General features: G+C 39.1%; 1 protein-coding gene across 5 annotated transcripts in view; it reads left to right on the top strand.

Annotated features, from left to right (window-relative positions):
* The window catches only part of LOC127969429 (dynamin-binding protein), a 48858-nt gene that overhangs the window by 6434 nt on the left and 25509 nt on the right, over positions 1–16915 (top strand). For 4 of the 5 annotated variants that reach the window (XM_052571360.1, XM_052571361.1, XM_052571359.1 and 1 more), the window contains exons 2-4: positions 8960–9117; positions 9198–9320; positions 11736–13928. In XM_052571360.1, the coding sequence (XP_052427320.1) occupies positions 8973–9117; positions 9198–9320; positions 11736–13928 (2461 nt within the window). In that variant the 5' untranslated portion in view covers positions 8960–8972. The remainder of the gene's footprint in view (positions 1–8959; positions 9118–9197; positions 9321–11735; positions 13929–16915) is intronic. The other variant, XM_052571363.1, reaches the window with a different exon arrangement.

Genomic DNA, 16915 nt, shown 5'->3' with positions numbered 1-16915 from the left:
TGTCATTATTAATATACAGTTTTGTGGAGCAGGATTTTGAAACAGTGAGATTTAACTCTGATGTCTTGCTGGGGTCACAGGTAGAGGTCGACCGATATATCTGGCTGATATTTGTCATTTTTTAATATATCGTCATCGGCTGATATCCGTGTTTAGTAGCGCCGATTTAACAGCCCTGTGTTATTGGTGCGGCGGAAAGTGCATGTGAAGGACCTTTGGAAGATTCAACAACAGACTCCTGGGAGATAAAAGTAGTCAGAGAATTTCACTCTGTAAATGGGGTGGAGAAGTTGGCAGCTCTCACAAACACTGCAGCGTGATTGAGGGCTACAGTATGTTACTCCGCCCTGCTCACAGAAAGAACCGTGCTCGGAGAGACAGCTGTCCTGGAGCTGCCCAGAACGGTGAATAACATTTGTTCGGAAGCATGGTTTGATGCACACAATAGCAAGGTTTCCACCCAACTTATTTGCATTTAGGTATGTCAATATTCGATAATATCCATGATCGACCGTTGTTTAAATTAACAATCAATTAATAATAATATATATTTATATAATTTTTTATTTTAATACCGTGCAGTACAAAAATTAAGATTGGAGAGATGGTTCAAGTCAGTGCTCAATAAATGATGATAAGTTTAGAAATGTTGTGCATCCACTTATCATTAGTGTGACATTTTAGCATGCAAATGAAGGGGAAAACTTCAAGATATCGGCTCTTAAAAATCTGCAGCACATATCGGCTAGGGATGGGTGTTTTCCGCAAATATCACATTCGAATATTAGAGCTCACAAAAAACTAATATTCGTTTATTTAAATTAAGTTTAATGAGACAGACGTTATTTTTCAGCAACATTTATTGTTTCCGTCATTTTTGAGCAAGCTTACGCACAATAAGCTTAAACATTACACGTCGTGTTTTGTAGCTGAAAAACTTTAACAATGCGTGCAAACAAACAAAAGTACAGATTAAAAGCAAAAAAGTAAAAGAATAAAAAGTGAACGAAGAAAAAACGTAAAGCAGCCTGCAGCAATTAGGCTATTGTAGAACGTAGCCTACACTTAACTTTGAAACTTTTAAACTGCCAGCAAATCTTTTTTGCTTTTTTTTCCTATTGTTTTACATGTTCTTGTTAAGAAACACGGGCATGTAAACATGATAGGGGGAAAGTCGGTTCCTTAGTCTTAACAATAAGGCCGGCCGCGGAGATCCTCCGGGGATCCTCATCTGGTGGAATACATGGCTCCAGCAAGAACTGTTCCCACTCATCTCGGCTGGACTCTCTGTAATCATCGCTGAAGAACTGGCTCAGCCTTTTCAGATGAGCGGGCATTGCATCCGCTTCATCTTTGGTGGCGGCAGGCTGCATCCGCACCAATTGCATTAAGGAAAATGTTCTGATAATGTTCAAAAAAGTTTTTTTTTCTTACTTCTCTCATTTTTTCATCGAGTAACCTGAGATGTATGTGCCGAGGGTCTAAGGCAGACGCGAGAAGAGGAGTTTTCACTGCATTCTCCAAGTTAGCGGTGTTTATTCGTTGCTTGAGAGATGCCGCAACAGTTTTCTTGAATTCGGTCACTTTCTGTGACTCTCCATGGCATATTTGAAGTACTGTAGAAGACCGCAGTTTGTTTGCCCTCTCTTTTGCCCTTTTGCCTTCGTTATTTCCAATGTAGGAGTGCGGTATGCGTGCGTTATCAAAATGGAAGTGACGCGATCGTGATGCGTTTTTTCCAGGCCCGTCCATACCGCATCGAGTTAAAAACATCTCAACTTTTCAGAATGCCGTAAGCGCACCGCGGGTCATGTGACAAGAACTAACCAATCAGCTTCATCCTTTCCTGTAACAACATTGAAAGCTCAGCCAAGATGAAGGAACAGCTGATCATGGCTGTATACGGATTGCCATTTTAAAATAAATTTTGTAGCAGAGCTACTGAAAGCGATTTTTTTTGTGCTGCAAATCCATTTATCCTTTGCTGAAATTTCCACGTCTTAATGGTAGAGAGCGTATCGTTGTTTCTCAATGGCAGACGCTTCAGGAGCGCGTCTGCCAGAGCACTTTGGAAAGAAGGAGAAAGTGGCGCACCTAGCGGTTTCCACGCGTTTTTAGGCGCGATATGTGAACGGCCCCTTATTCATTCATTCATTATTTTTTGCTTGCATACATCTTCAAATATGCCGTGGAGGATCACAGAAAGTGACCAAATTAGGTTTTATTGTGAATTTTTTTTTTTTTTTTTTTTTTCGAAATTTGAATATCATTTTTATTTATCGAATAATTAGAGCAGAACGAATTTTCGAATGTTCGACTATCCGTGCACACCCCTAATATCGGCCATCGGCTGACCCTGACTTCTAAACATCGGCATTGGCTATAGAAAAACCCATATCGGTCGATCTCTAGTCACAGATGGATGGGAGAAAAACCTTATCATGGAAAAAGAGGTTTTCTGCCAACAATTTATACCGAAGTCAGCTGATTTAGAGATGAGCAGGCAGCAAAGAGAAATCCATTGTATTAGTAGTTGTGATCTAGTGTGAGGGCGGCACGTGACCTGCACAGACAGAGATAAACAACAGCAATGTTACGTCACATTAATCCTCAATACTGAATCTTTCGTCTGATGCACAGTTGCTTCTTTGTCTTAATGCCAGCTGTTTGCGTGTGTGTGTGAGAGAGTGTGTGACCCCTTTGAAAGACTGCAGAGTGAGTGTTTACAAAGCTGTCTGTCGTTATACCACCACTGTCACTCCTGTGCCAAGTGTCTCATTCACACACAAATAAAGAGACCCTCTCTTTCTTTCACTAGTTTGCTTTGTTCATTCATCTTTATTTATTAGCCTGAGATTTACTCATCATTTCTGTTTCATGTTTTCGATGACCTTAAAAATTCAAATGAACTTTTCTTAGCATTGGCATTTGATTGTGTCATTAAAACAATTTCAGCATTGATTCAGCAGGGCATGGTTTCTTATTATTCACGGTTTTAGAATTAGAATGAGCTTTTATTGGGGAGATGGACTGAATGGATTGCAGTAGGAAAGTAGAATTTTGTTTGTTTGTTTGTTTGTTTGTTGTATCGTATCAGTCAGTATTTTGTTTTTTATTGTCCATGTTCATTTTCCATTTTTACATTTAGATTAACTTTGCAAACATAACATTTTTATACTGTATATTTTAATTTTGTGTTCCCTAAATTCACTTGTAGCTTTTAATACCATTTAAATTTGTAATATTTTAATTCATTTATATGACAAAATAGTATTGTATTTTGTGTGTGTGTGTGATAAATCAGGCCTGATATATCTAATCTGGTCAAGGCAGAAAAAGGGTGAGTCTCATAAGAGAAGATTTTTGTCTGACTAACTGCTCAAATATTAGTTGTGTTTTAGTACAGATTGCATGTAGCCATAATAAACATGCAATGATTGAGTAAGCATTATTGGATTCAGCTGAATTCTGTTGACCAGATTTGTTTTGGAATTGTTGAAAAACAAATGAATGTATGAGAAATTATTAAAGTTGAGGGTCCATTAAAATTTTTGTAAACACTGAACAGACTTGTTGTTCTACCGTAATCCAGTGCAAGCCTTTATTTTGTTTGGGTTTGAGGTGTGTGCCTGCAGATACCTTCCTTACCCCTCCTGCCTGGACAATGAGTGATCTTTACTAGAGTACTAATCTGGTTTAGTGACCTCCTCACATCGCAGCAGGACCATATGTCTGCTTGTTTCTGTATTATTGAATGCTCTGTGTGACAGTGGCAAATGAGTGTCCTTCAGTCTTGACTTCTGAACACAGATAAAAAAAAAAAAAAAAAATCATATTTAGCCTGAAATTATAAATGTCACATACAAGGTAGAGATGTTCTCATCTTCATTAAATGGTCTGTAAGCATATTGGTGATTTTACTGTATGCATTATTTGCAATTTAAGCTTCAGATACACTTGATCATGTCCTGTTTCTGCACTAATTCCTAAAAATGGGTGGGATGACTTGAGAATGAAGTTCTGCTTCAACCTAGCTGGATTATCACTAGTTAACACCACATAGAATGTAGTTAGAAGTTAGTTAAAAAAACAGGCCATCTGCCACTTTTCTTAGGATAGCTTTTCTTAGCATTCTGGATTGCCCTGTTAGTTATGAAAGTGTTGAGCAAGGAATAACATGTCACATTTGCCAAATGTGTTGAAAAAAAGGCAACCACTGCTTCTATTACTACATTTCTCCACTCATCTGTACGTAATCATCTGTCTAAGAGGAACTGTGTTTGACAAACTGGGAGAAATCAAGAAACAACACAATGCTGCTGGATTCAGAAAGCCTTAACAGCATTTTTTTTCTTTCATAATATACTGTAACTAATGCATAAATACAAATACATAAATATATGTATACAAATACACAATTTTATAAAAATGTAAATTTTACATATATATATATATATATATATATATATATATATAATTTTTTTATTACATTATTTTATTATATATTTAATTAATATTAAAATGTATAGTAAAATAGTTTACTAGTAAATGTTTTGATTAAACTGGAAATTCAAGCCATGATTATTTTTGCATATTGGATGTTAAATAGTTGTCATAAAATTTCACAATGATCCTGGAGGATTGTTAAATGTGTAGCTGCAGGTGGACTGGAAGGACATGCCAGTTCTCTGTCTGAGGTTCATACATGATGACTCACATGAACTGACTCGTCAGCTGGAAATATCCAGCTCTCATTGGAAACTTGCTCCGGGATCTCCACCCCCCCACCCCCTCAAAAATAAAGTAAAGAGTCATACTGTTACTCGTCCACTCATACAAACACAGCCAGAGTTTCTGTGGGTTTGCCCTCATGTCTAAACATGTTCATGTTGGTTCTTCCTTCATTGACAGCAGCTTATTTAGCCTGCTTATTGAAGTGGCATGCAGAGAGTGTGCCGATGACTGGAATCAATTTCTGAGTCAACAAGTTTCTAATTTTCCATTGTTACAGAGTGTTGATCAGAACAGCAGATCAGAACATGGGGAAGAATGCAAAATGCTTGAAATAATTTTACCCAGTTAGTTTTCTGGTTACACTTATTTCCACTTGTCAAAGCAACAAATACTCTGAATCTTTTGGAGAAACAACATATGCATGTTTGTTTGACCCAACAGTTTTTAGCTGATTATAATGGTTATTTAAATAACCTCAGTAATGTTAAGGATATATTTAAGGTTCACCCTCTCTCGTGAGGCTTAAAGCTTTGATACTTCCTCGTATTCTTGAGTGACGTCAGTGCATTCTTTCTGCAACTGACACACACTGGCTGTGTCCAAAATCAAAAGCAGCTGCCTAGTCCAGCAGTCACTTAATAGGCAGCATTTTATTTTGAAGGGCTTTTAAGGTTTCAGACTTATTTGCATTTTAGACTGGTCTAGTGCTGTCAAACTATTAATCACAATCAATTGCATCCAATATAAAAGTTCTTGTTTACATAATACATGTGTGTGTGCTGTGTATATGTGTATATAAATACATACACATGCATGAATATATTTAAGAAAAATATTATTTGTATATTAACTATAGTTATATAAATATATACATGTAAATATTAAAAAAAAGATACTTATTTGAGTATACTCTTTGTTATATTGCAGCCATTTGCTAAAATCATTTAAGTTCTTTTTTTCGTCATTTTTGCCCCATATTGACAGAAAAACTCAGAATTGTTGACAGTTTTGCAGATTTATTAAAAAAGAATAAGTGAAATATGGTCCTAATTATTCAGACCCTTTGCTGTGACACTCATATATTTAACTCAGGTGCTGTCCATTTCTTCTGATCATCCTTGAGATGGTTCTACACCTTCATTTGAGTCCAGCTGTGTTTGTTTATACTGATTGGACTTGATAAGGAAAGCCACACAGCCGTCTATATAAGACCTTACAGTTCACAGTGCATGTCAGAGCAAATGAGAATCATGAGGTCAAAAGAACTGCCTGAAGAGCTCAGAGACAAAATTGTGTCAAGGCACCGATCTGGCCAAGGTTACAAAAAAATTCTGCTGCACTAAAGGTTCCTAAGAGCACAGTGGCCTCCATAATCCTTAAATGAAGATGTTTGGGATGACCAGAACCCTTCCTAGAGCTGGCACTGCTCATCACCTGTCCAATACAGTCCCATCAGTGAAGCATGGTGGTGGGAACATCATGCTGTGGGGGTGTTTTTCAGCTGCATGGACAGGACGACTGGTTGCAATCGAGGGAAAGATGAATGTGACCAAGTACATGGATATCCTGGACGAAAACAAGACAATGACCCAAAGCACACAGCTAAAATAATGAATGAGTGGCTTCACAACAACTCCGGGACTGTTCTTGAATGGCCCAGCCAGAGCCCTGACTTAAACCCAATTGAGCAGCTCTGGAGAGACCTGAAAATGGCAGTCCACCAACATTTACCATCCAACCTGACAGAACTGGAGAGGATCTGCAAGGAGGAATGGCAGAGGATCCCCAAATCCAGGTGTGAAAAACTTAGCATCTTTCCCAAAAAGACTCATGGCTGTATTAGATCGAAAGGGTGCTTCTACAAAATACTGAGCAAAGGGTCTGAATACTTAGGACCATGTGATATTTAAGTTTTTCTTTTTTAATAAATGTGCAAAATGTCTTTTTTTTTTTTTCTGTCAATATATGGGGTGCATTAATGAGGAAAAAATTAACTTAAACGATTTTAGCAAATGTCTGCAATATAACAAAAAGTGAAACCTTTAAGGGGGTCTGAATACTTTCCGTACCCACTGTGTATATAGAAAGCTATAGCTATTGGCACATTACTGTGAACCTGACAGAGTGCAGGAGAAAAGGGTGTATGTGTTACTGCCTGACTAAAAAGCTTTTTCTCTCTCTCTTTTTTTTCACCCCCAAATTCTTTGCAGATGTACATGAGTGGATTTCTCTTCTTTGACTCTAAACATAATGAATACTCTCTCTGCCACAGGGGAAGAGCAGCGCTGTGGGTTAACACTAGGCTTTTGTATCCACTTTTTCCTGCATCAAAACAGAAAGATGCTTTATATTTCTGGTCTCTGGTGTTTCTAGTCAAACTAATGCACAACTGAACCCTTTGCACATTTTTATATTTATATATATTTTAAAAGTTTCAGTTTAATTAATTGAGTTGAAGTTATAATTTATCATGGCGGTGCTTATCGAATAATTAGGACAAAGGTGGATTGGATTTTGAGTTTCTTTAAGGCTGCAGTATTTCGTATTTTGCTTTCTACTTCTTCTATCACACACTGACTCGAACCCAGTCATCTGTCACTTTCAGACAGTCTTTACTTGGCAACATCACGAGTCCTGCTGTGACTCCTGTCACCTTTCAGTCGGGTCACCGGTTACCCCTCACCCTGACTCTTGAGAGGTCCCCAGAGACACACACACACACACACACACACACTCTCTCTCTCTCTCTCTCTCTCTCTCTCTCTCACACACACACCACACACACACACACACACACACACACACACACACACAGAGTTCTTTGAGCTTCTGAAACACGTGCATTTCAGCTCTTATTTCTCTCTTGTATTCACTCTCACAGTGGTACTTAATCCTCCATTCAGTTGGGATCGGATTCATTAGTGTGCTAGAGCAATCACCAGTTGTTTATCATGGAGGAGGACTGCAAAACAATACTGGCAGAAACAGGCATTCCCATAAATATTTTCATATGAATTCAAATTGTTTCAAACTCACAAAAACTTGTATACCTCATGCACACAGCACTTTATGACTCATCATTGTCTATTAACTTTGGACCGCACAGTCTCCAACTCAAGGCCTCCACCCCATTATTGCTCTCATGTGAATGACTGTTTTAGAGGGTGTATAAACACTTTTGAGCTTGTTGAAGGAATGTTTACTCAGTCGGTCTTTTTCTTCACCATCTAAGTTATACACATTTATTTAGCCAGTCTCCTTAACAATGAGAATTGCTCTGTACCACTGTGATTTGAGTTTTGAATTATGAAACCAAACTATTACTATTACTTGTGTCACGTTTATGCCATCAGTTCTAATCGCATACACATGGAGTTGTTTTTGAATGAGTAGTCTCTTGTTCTGGCCAAAGCTTAAAGTTTTGTTTATTTCTTTGAGCGAATAATCGGTACAACCCTACCTTCTATTCAAGAACAGCACTTATCCAGAGTGAGCAAAAGGGCTGGCAATCACGAAAACAAATTCCTCGTATCTGTTAACATACCTGGCAATAAGGCTCATTCTGATTCTGGTTAAGAAATAAAAAGAAAACAGTAATATTGTAAAAGATGTCATTAAAACAGTCTTTAGCGTCACATGATCCAAACAGCGGTGCTGCTAAATATTTTTGTAGGATTCTTTGATGAATCAAACATTTGAACAGCATTTATTTATTTACAAGTAAAGTTTTTATGAAATATTATATTTTTTACTGTCATTTTTTAATTTGACATTGAATTAAACATTGCTAAATTAAAATTAAAATTGTAATTTTATTTTTGGTAACACTTTATTTTAAGGTGTCCTTGTTACGCATGCACTTACGATTCTTCTGCTATTCTTGCTTTTGATACTTAAAAAAAAAAGAATGTTGTTAGATTAGATTTAAAAAAAATTCAGGCCCATTTGACTGGAAATGAAAAAAATCTTTACTACAAAAATAAATAGATTACAAAGTATTCTCTGGATACTAATAAATGTGGAATCTTGTTTTCGAAATAGCTGTTCAGATTTCATCAGGTTTTCACCTCACATCACTTCAGTATGTGTTATAAGAACACATGAAATACAGATCTTTAACAGGAAAGGGCATCTAGCTGACAAATGAAACTGTAATGAAAATGTGTTTGTTGTATAGGCCTAGGTGTCATATTTAACCCCTCTGACTTTTGCTTGTGATGCTCAGGTGATGAGTGAAGATGGAGGCTGGATCGGTGGTGCGTGCCGTGTTTGAGTTCCTTCCCAGCGTCTCTGAAGAACTCCCACTGTTCACTGGAGATGTCATTGAAGTGCTCAGCGTTGTTGATGAATTTTGGCTGCTCGGAATTAAAGATGGAGTCACAGGTAAAGTCATGTGAGGATTCACGTTACATTATCTGTCTGTGATAATGGTTTTCATATCTTTTCATTCTTTCTGCCTTCAGGCCAGTTTCCTAGCACTTTTGTGGAACCTGTTACAATCCCAAGCACCAAGACCCGTGAGAATCTGTATGTGTGCATCAGTGACTTTAACTCCGTGGATGCTGGAAACTTACCACTAAAGAGAGGTACATACATTATGCTCTTAGTTATTAAACATGCATGACATTTATCCCGGTTCATTAAAGGTTAATAATACAGCAACAAAAGGAAAATGTTAAAAAATGATTAATTATGCTGATGCATAATATATTTTCATGCTATTCCAAACCTGTATGACTTTTTTTTATTCATGTAACAATTCAAAGACATAATGGAATGCCCGTAATGAGACTTCCGAGAAACGTTGCATTTCAAAAAGCTATCGTATGGTTTCCAGAAGACATGTGCTTCACGTAATAAAGAAAATCATGCAAGTTTGGAATATGTGGATGATTTATAAATTATGACAATGTTTTTTTTAACCAGATGTTGTTTCAACATAAAGATATATAATCTATACATAATGTCAATTTTCAATAGGTGATGAGTTAAATCTCTTTGTACTGCCCTTTTCTCTTTCCATCAGCATAAATCCTGCTTGCTCAGAGTGACGTAATGTCATATATGAGAGGTATATTTCATTTTATACAGTAGACAGTAGAGCCCTAGATCGTAGATTACCTTTACTGTAGCCACAGAAACAGAAAACACACTTTAAAAGAGGATTTAGAGGTTTATGTTTGCAGTTTTAGTAGAGATGTTAATTAAAATGAAAGTTCTGGGTCATCAATTATGTTTTATCATGATGAATCCAGTTTATTGTCTATTTTGGTTTACATATGGTCTATTCATATCATCAGTTTCCAGAAGCGCTGATCCCAAGTCACCACTAGAGGTCACTAGTTGTGTGTTTATATTGTGTTGAACAAACGAGTCATATTCCCAAAAGGCAATACAAAAAAGTATATTTATGTATTACTTATCTGTTATTCCTATCTGTTTGGCAATGTTTTTTCTTCTTTTCACTGCTTACTTTCGAAAATGCTTATTTGTATTTGATCTTTTGTAGGTTACATGCATCTGTTGCTTTAGATGTTTGTAGTAGTCAGTACTGATCTAATGTGGAAACTGATTTGTCCGGCACACACTATATTTTTATGTAAAAAAACAACGGTATGAATTTTGTTTCCCCTATCATGTCAGTGAGGATCATATACGCTGTTCTAGTTTATGAGTTGAACACAATGGGAGGCGGAGCGCGTCTATGTGGAATGTGGCCCTTGTGACCCTAATGGACATTCTGGCTCCTGTTGATGTGTGTGTGTGTGTGTGTTTGCTAAGGGAAACTGACCACACCAGTGACTTTAACCCCTTGCAAACTGACTTGAGGTCAGAGGTGATCTTCACTCAGCACTACTGCTATTTACAATGACCGCATAAAATATATATATAAAAATTCCCTTTCGCAGTGGCTGTGAATGTATGTGTCAACACAACTACTCACCTGCTAGTTTAATTTTCATTTACAATTAATGCTTTTAGCAGATTCCTTAGCATGGATGCAATTTGGAAAAGTATGCTAATTATACAAATAAGTATTATCTAATACAAATAAAACTAATACACATAATACAAAACATAATCCGTCTAAATCCTATATAAATAAGTGAAAAGATTTTCTTAATGATCATTTTAAGCTTCACAGAAGTCCTGATGTTCTCATATGTAGAGGAAGTTGTTTACACTATTTGGGTGTAGGAAAAGTAAAATGCATAGTTCTGCTGGAGAGACTGTTGGGTGATGGTGACCAAGGGCACAGTGGTTGTCAGTCAAAGGGGACAGTTCAATTGTTGGTCTGTGTACACATGCAGATGGTCATCTTTTGCATCTTGTGTTCAACATAAGAAAGAAACATACTGGTAATAAATGACATGAGGGTGAGTAAATGATGACAAAAAATGTAAACATTTTGGGGTGAACTAGTATTGCTTTAATCACTGCACCGGAGGTACTTGTTTTTAAGTATGAACAAGTTAAAATAAGCACATGCTATAAGAAAAATAGACTTATTTTCATGCTAAGAATTAATTATCTTGTTTATCTAACTATTATGTCTTTTTAAATGTTTATTAATTTACTTATTTCGATTTAGGCAACTGAACTGAAATGAAATGGCCTAGATTCTACCATTTCATAAAATAACCACATGAATAAGTAGATCTATTCAAGATACTGTCTAGCTAGACTAAGTAAACGTATCATGTATTTAGGATTTCTATATGTTTTTTTATAATAGAAAAAACAATAAAAACTCATTATGAATGCAGCAAGAAGTGTTGCAGTGCTTCCCTAGACATTAGCAGGGCTGCTGCTTTCTGAATAAGCTGCAACGGTCTCATTAACATATGCTGGAAAGTCAGTCAGGACAGTTTTGCAGTAGTTGTTACTGAAAGATTCAAAAGAGTTTCACCAAACTTTGTTTTTTATTACCAGTATTGGTTGAGAATATTTTGATCCTTGTTATCCTGTTGCTTATTTTCTCCTGCTCTCTCCTGCTGTAGGTGATGTAGTTGCTGCTGAAAACAGTGTGGATGCTGTGTGGATGAGAGGGCATAATGCATGGGGCTCACGTGGGCTCTTCCCCATCTCTTGCGTTAAAGAGCTGGAGCTTTCCGGGCAATCCAGGCAGCTGTCAGAGCGCAGCGCAGCCGCCCAGGCCTCCGAGCTTCCCCCACATGCGCTGGGCCAGGCCTGTGCCCTCATGAGCCTTCACGCCCAGCTGGATGAGGAGCTGGACTTTCGCGAGGGTGATGTCATCACCATCATAGGCCTGCCAGAGCCCGGCTGGTTCCAGGGAGAGCTGGACGGCAGGACGGGAGTTTTTCCTGAGGGCTTTGTGGAGCTTCTCTGTCCCCTGCGCTCACCTTTGGAGGAGCCTGAACCTCAGACCCTGCAACAGTATCCAGCTAACGGCATGGAGCAAGAAGAGAGGAGGGAGGAGGAAGAGCAGGATGAGGAAAATCCAGAAATTGAGATTCAACAACGGCAAGAGGAAGAAGAAGAAGAGGAGGAGGATGAAGGAGCTGTATATGGTATTGCGCTTTATGAATTCCGGGCACTTGAACCAGGTGAGCTGGACTTTGATGTGGGTGATAGGATCCGTATCCTCACCACGTTGGAGGACGGATGGTTGGAGGGGCAAATACATGGCAGAAGAGGAGTTTTCCCTCACCGATTTGTCAAGATGGAAAGACAGCTACAGGTTGTCCCACAAAGCGAGACTTTAATTAGTGAACCTGAGAGAGAAGAAGATTGTTACACTCCTGATTATACCTCAACTCAACCAGATTGCACAGTGCCAGAATATGGGCAGGAGTGTGATACACAGGAAGACCACACAGTGTGGGACCTGGATTACTTTGAGCGCCGGGAGGAGGTAAGAAAGGATGACCATGTGCACATGCACTCCGATCAAAGTTCTCAAGGGAGAGCAACTACTCTAAATCAATCACAGGTTCATCCGGAAGAAAGAAGGCGAGAAAGACCCCCACCCCCTCAGGCGCAACCCCGCAGGGCGAGTAGCTCAGTCCAAAGTACCAGAACGGGCAGCCCCAATCTGGGTAGACCGCAGCTGCCCCCTAGGCCGAGTCTACAAGCCCTCAGCAACAGAAAATACAGCACCAGTTCTCACTCCAGTTTACGAGAACCTCCTCCAGCACCCATCTCAAGGAAACAAAGTCTAAATCCTCCCACCAGAATCTCACCTAATTCCACCTGGACAAGAAACAGTGGTAACTATGCATCTCATGACAGCAGAAACCCCTTCAACAGTAAAATCTCTGCTGAGAAGAGCAGGCCGAAGAAATTAACTCGACACGCAAGTGTCGGTGATGCAGACCTAATGTCTGGTGGCCTCGGCAACCACTGGCCATGGCCTCAGGAACAGGGTTCAAATGGGTTACCAACGTCTCGGACACTGGAGACTTTGGCTGTGCCGGCCGGGGATCTTGAAGCCAAGCTTTCTCAGCAGCTGATAGAGTTTGAACGCAGCTTGCCAGGTCGTGGCAATGGAGCCACAGAACAGAGCCAATGGGAGGAGGTTAGTGGTGGAAGTGGCAGTAAAATTTCCCGCCACTTCTCAATTATGGACTTCAGCAATGAGAGTGACATAATCCGTGGCTCCTCCCACTCCCCAATGGAACATTTGTTGCCCACCAATTCCTCTCCATCTGGCTCCGCCTCATCCTCTCTGGAGAGGCGGAAAACACTACGTCCACCTCCTCCTAGACCACGGGTCCTTAGGCCACCAGCGCCTACGAAGTCGCATCGTCCTCAGACCAATGGACGCATTTCTCCTCAGCCTTACAGACCTGCACGTCCAGCGCCACGCCCACCTCCTCCATTTTCACGTACCAATGCTGTGATGCCAGACCCCCCTCCACCCACCTCCAACCCATTCTATATCTCGCCAGAACAGAATGAGCTTGTTGAAGAAGTGGAAGAGGCAGAGGATGCTCTGGAGATGGAGAAAGAAATGGAGAGAGAAAGAGAGAGGGAACAGGAACAATACAGGTTACTCTTGAGATTGGAGGAGGTGGAAAGAGACATTGATATGTACTCACACACAGCCCAGGAGCTGCAGGCCATGCTGGAAGAAGAGCAGGATGAGACTTCGAGACAACAGGCTCTTGAGAATCTGGAATTCTGCACCTACACCATGGAGACGCTGACCCTGGAACAGCAGCAGCTACAAGGTAGTCACTAATTCCTCTCTTTACCCTCACATCAGTACATGCATTGTGTTTTTTCACAACTGTTACAAATACAGATTACGTTCAGGATCTGCTATCTGATATTTGTTCATTTACTCGTTTGTTCATTCTAAATTAGTGTTTCCCCATTTGTTTTTCTCTAGGTAATAATTGGTTTATGACTGTTTCTTGACAATAATAAGTGATAATGCCAAGAAGAAGAAATTATTAGGGACAAACAAGTGACACACGTGCGTAGTAATAATAATAAAAAAAGGGAAGTCGTGGCCTAATGGTTAGAGACTCGGACTCACAATCGAAAGGTTGTAAGTTTGAGTCTCGGGCCGGCAGGAATTGTGGGTGGGGGGAGTGCATGTACAGTTCTCTCTCCACCTTCAATACCATGACTTAGGTGCCCTTGAGCAAGGCACCGAACCCCCAACTGCTCCCCGGGCGCCGCAGCATAAATGGCTGCCCACTGCTCCGGGTGTGTGCTCACAGTGTGTGTGTGTGTTCACTGCTGTGTGTGTACACTTTGGATGGGTTAAAAGCAGAGCACGAATTCCGAGTATGGGTCACCATACTTGGCTGTATGTCACGTCACACACCCACACTTAATAATAATATAGTAATAATAATAATTATTATTATTATAAATTATTATTAGTAGTAGTTGTAGTAGTATAAGTATTATTAGTAGTATTAGTGTTATTACTATTATTATACGTTTTAATAAAATGTTTCTCACTTTTGAATGAATGACAGCTGTGTACATTTGACCTGTTTTACCTGTATTGGACTAAAACTCATATACAGTAGCAGGAATGGGGCAGCAAGTGAGACCGTGTCAGTGGATTCTTCAACCTCCCTGAGGATTTGTATTTCCACATAAACCACTTCTATTTGTTTTATGCAGGTCACACTCTATGACAAAACAGAAAAGCAGGTAACATCATCTCTAGGAAACAACCTGTCAGCTGCTCGCGGTGTTCAGCCATGCATCATTTTGAATTGAATAACTGGATATGTATTTGCATTTCAGCGTTCTTGCTTGTGCAATATCCACAATAATTAGCCACTATCTGCTTTTGAGGTCAGATTACATCTTGAATGTTAGAGGTGTTCCCGATGAGTGCTTTCGATATGCTACTGAAACATCACCCGAGACAAAGTTCACTGTACTGGGTGTGTCAATACTTTTATGTTGATATTCTCCATACCGTGTCTGTCAGTGTCAACATAACTTATTTCCTAAGAAGTCTGTCATCTATATCAATATGCATTGGCTAGTTAGCACATCTCGAAAATATTAAAATCTAAATGAGGATTTATGAGCCTCTGTTCTTCTAATGCTTTCTTAGCGATGTTATGTAATATTCAGCAGTTTCTCATAAACGGTCTCTGCTTGACCTTCACACCTAACCAGGGAATAGAACACACCCAGTCAAAGGACTGAACACATGATAGGCGGACCTTTTTCATAAAGGATAGAAACTACTTTGATTTTCCTAATGGAAAGAATCAGTAGACAGTGGCGCTTTGGAGTATCATGTCTTTGTACAACATTTGTTAATGTCTGACGAGTGGCATTGTGGCCATGATTCACAGTACATTAGAACGTCATGTAATCCCTCTGTGCCAGATCTCAGCCTCTCAGTCTTAGGGTGGAAATTTTAGTGCTGTGTTTGTGCAAGCTTCATCCACAAATACTGAAGTAACAGTTTCGCCCAAAATTATAGATTGACTGATGTGTACGTAATTATCATTTAAATGACATTACCTTATAATTGCTTTAACATGGGTTTATTACCCTTGTGTGGAATGCCGGTCTTTTATTGGCTACACTTTTCCCATGTACATATGAAATACATGGCCTCTTTGCACCCGTGTTCTTGCTCTCTTTCTCACGTACATTTCCTTATATTTCTCTCTGCATGTCCCTTTACTCCTAGAATCACTGTCTCAGTTCTCCTCCTGTTTTTAGGGTATAGTAGTGGACATTATTACCGTAGTAATCAAGCTTTTTTTGGAGATCATGGGCAGCAGTAGTTTTAGAGCCAGACTCTGGAGCTCTTTGGTTCGGCCTGTGATTCGTCTCTCAGCACTTTTTGGTCATGTTTTTAGAACCAGAACCACACATACACAAGGTAAGACTTAAGCTGAGATAGAGAGGGGTTGTTTGTGTATTTCTTAGTTTGTGGTATTACAGAGTTTAAAAAAAAAAAAATTCCCCTTTTCATGTCATTGATTTTGTAATTTGACACTATTTCAGAGCCAAGACAGTGAATTTTTAATAATATTTTTTATTGTGTTTTTGTGTTCACAGCTCGTGACACCATTATGTGTGTCACATACACTGTTTGCACACAGCTGTGTACACATCTTGCTTGATAAGTGTAACCTGCTTGCTAGTCACAGCCATCTGTTTTCAAGTTTAAGGGACAAGGAATTCCATTTGAAACTTGGATCTGGTTTTAGATTTGATAATGAGTCAGTTTTAAAGCAAGGAGCCGCATCAGTGGCTCGCCAGGAGTGATTATCAGGCATAGTGATGCATGCCTTTGGTTTGGAGCACTGCCCAAGTCTTGGTGGACATCAGTTGTTTTCTGTGACGCCTGTATGTCTTGGACTAACTGAAGTGGAGCGGCGCAACACTGTTTGTGTATGTGGTTGAGTCAGTATTCATTTAAAATTCTTTATTCCTATTAATCATTCTTGCTACACTTACTCTACACAACTAAATTTTCAAATCAAAATATTGTTTGTGGATTTTAATAAAAATGTATTTACACTGCTCAGTAGACTGCTAATTAAATTAGTCCGAGGTTTTCATTTAGGGCTGGACGATATGACCTGAATACAAAATGTATTTATTTTTATCCTTTAGTTTTATTCTCAACTATTAAAGCTGGGAGATATTTTTTCTAGTGAAAAGTGCATTTCTTTGTGATAAAAAATAATTGATAGAAATATTTCACATATTTCTTGTA

Source organism: Carassius gibelio, chromosome B12 (genome assembly GCF_023724105.1).
Source record: "Carassius gibelio isolate Cgi1373 ecotype wild population from Czech Republic chromosome B12, carGib1.2-hapl.c, whole genome shotgun sequence".
In the NCBI taxonomy this organism is placed as follows: Eukaryota; Metazoa; Chordata; class Actinopteri; order Cypriniformes; family Cyprinidae; genus Carassius; species Carassius gibelio.
The sequence above is the reverse complement of the archived record's forward strand: the minus strand, read 5'-3'. Positions and strand labels throughout refer to the sequence as shown.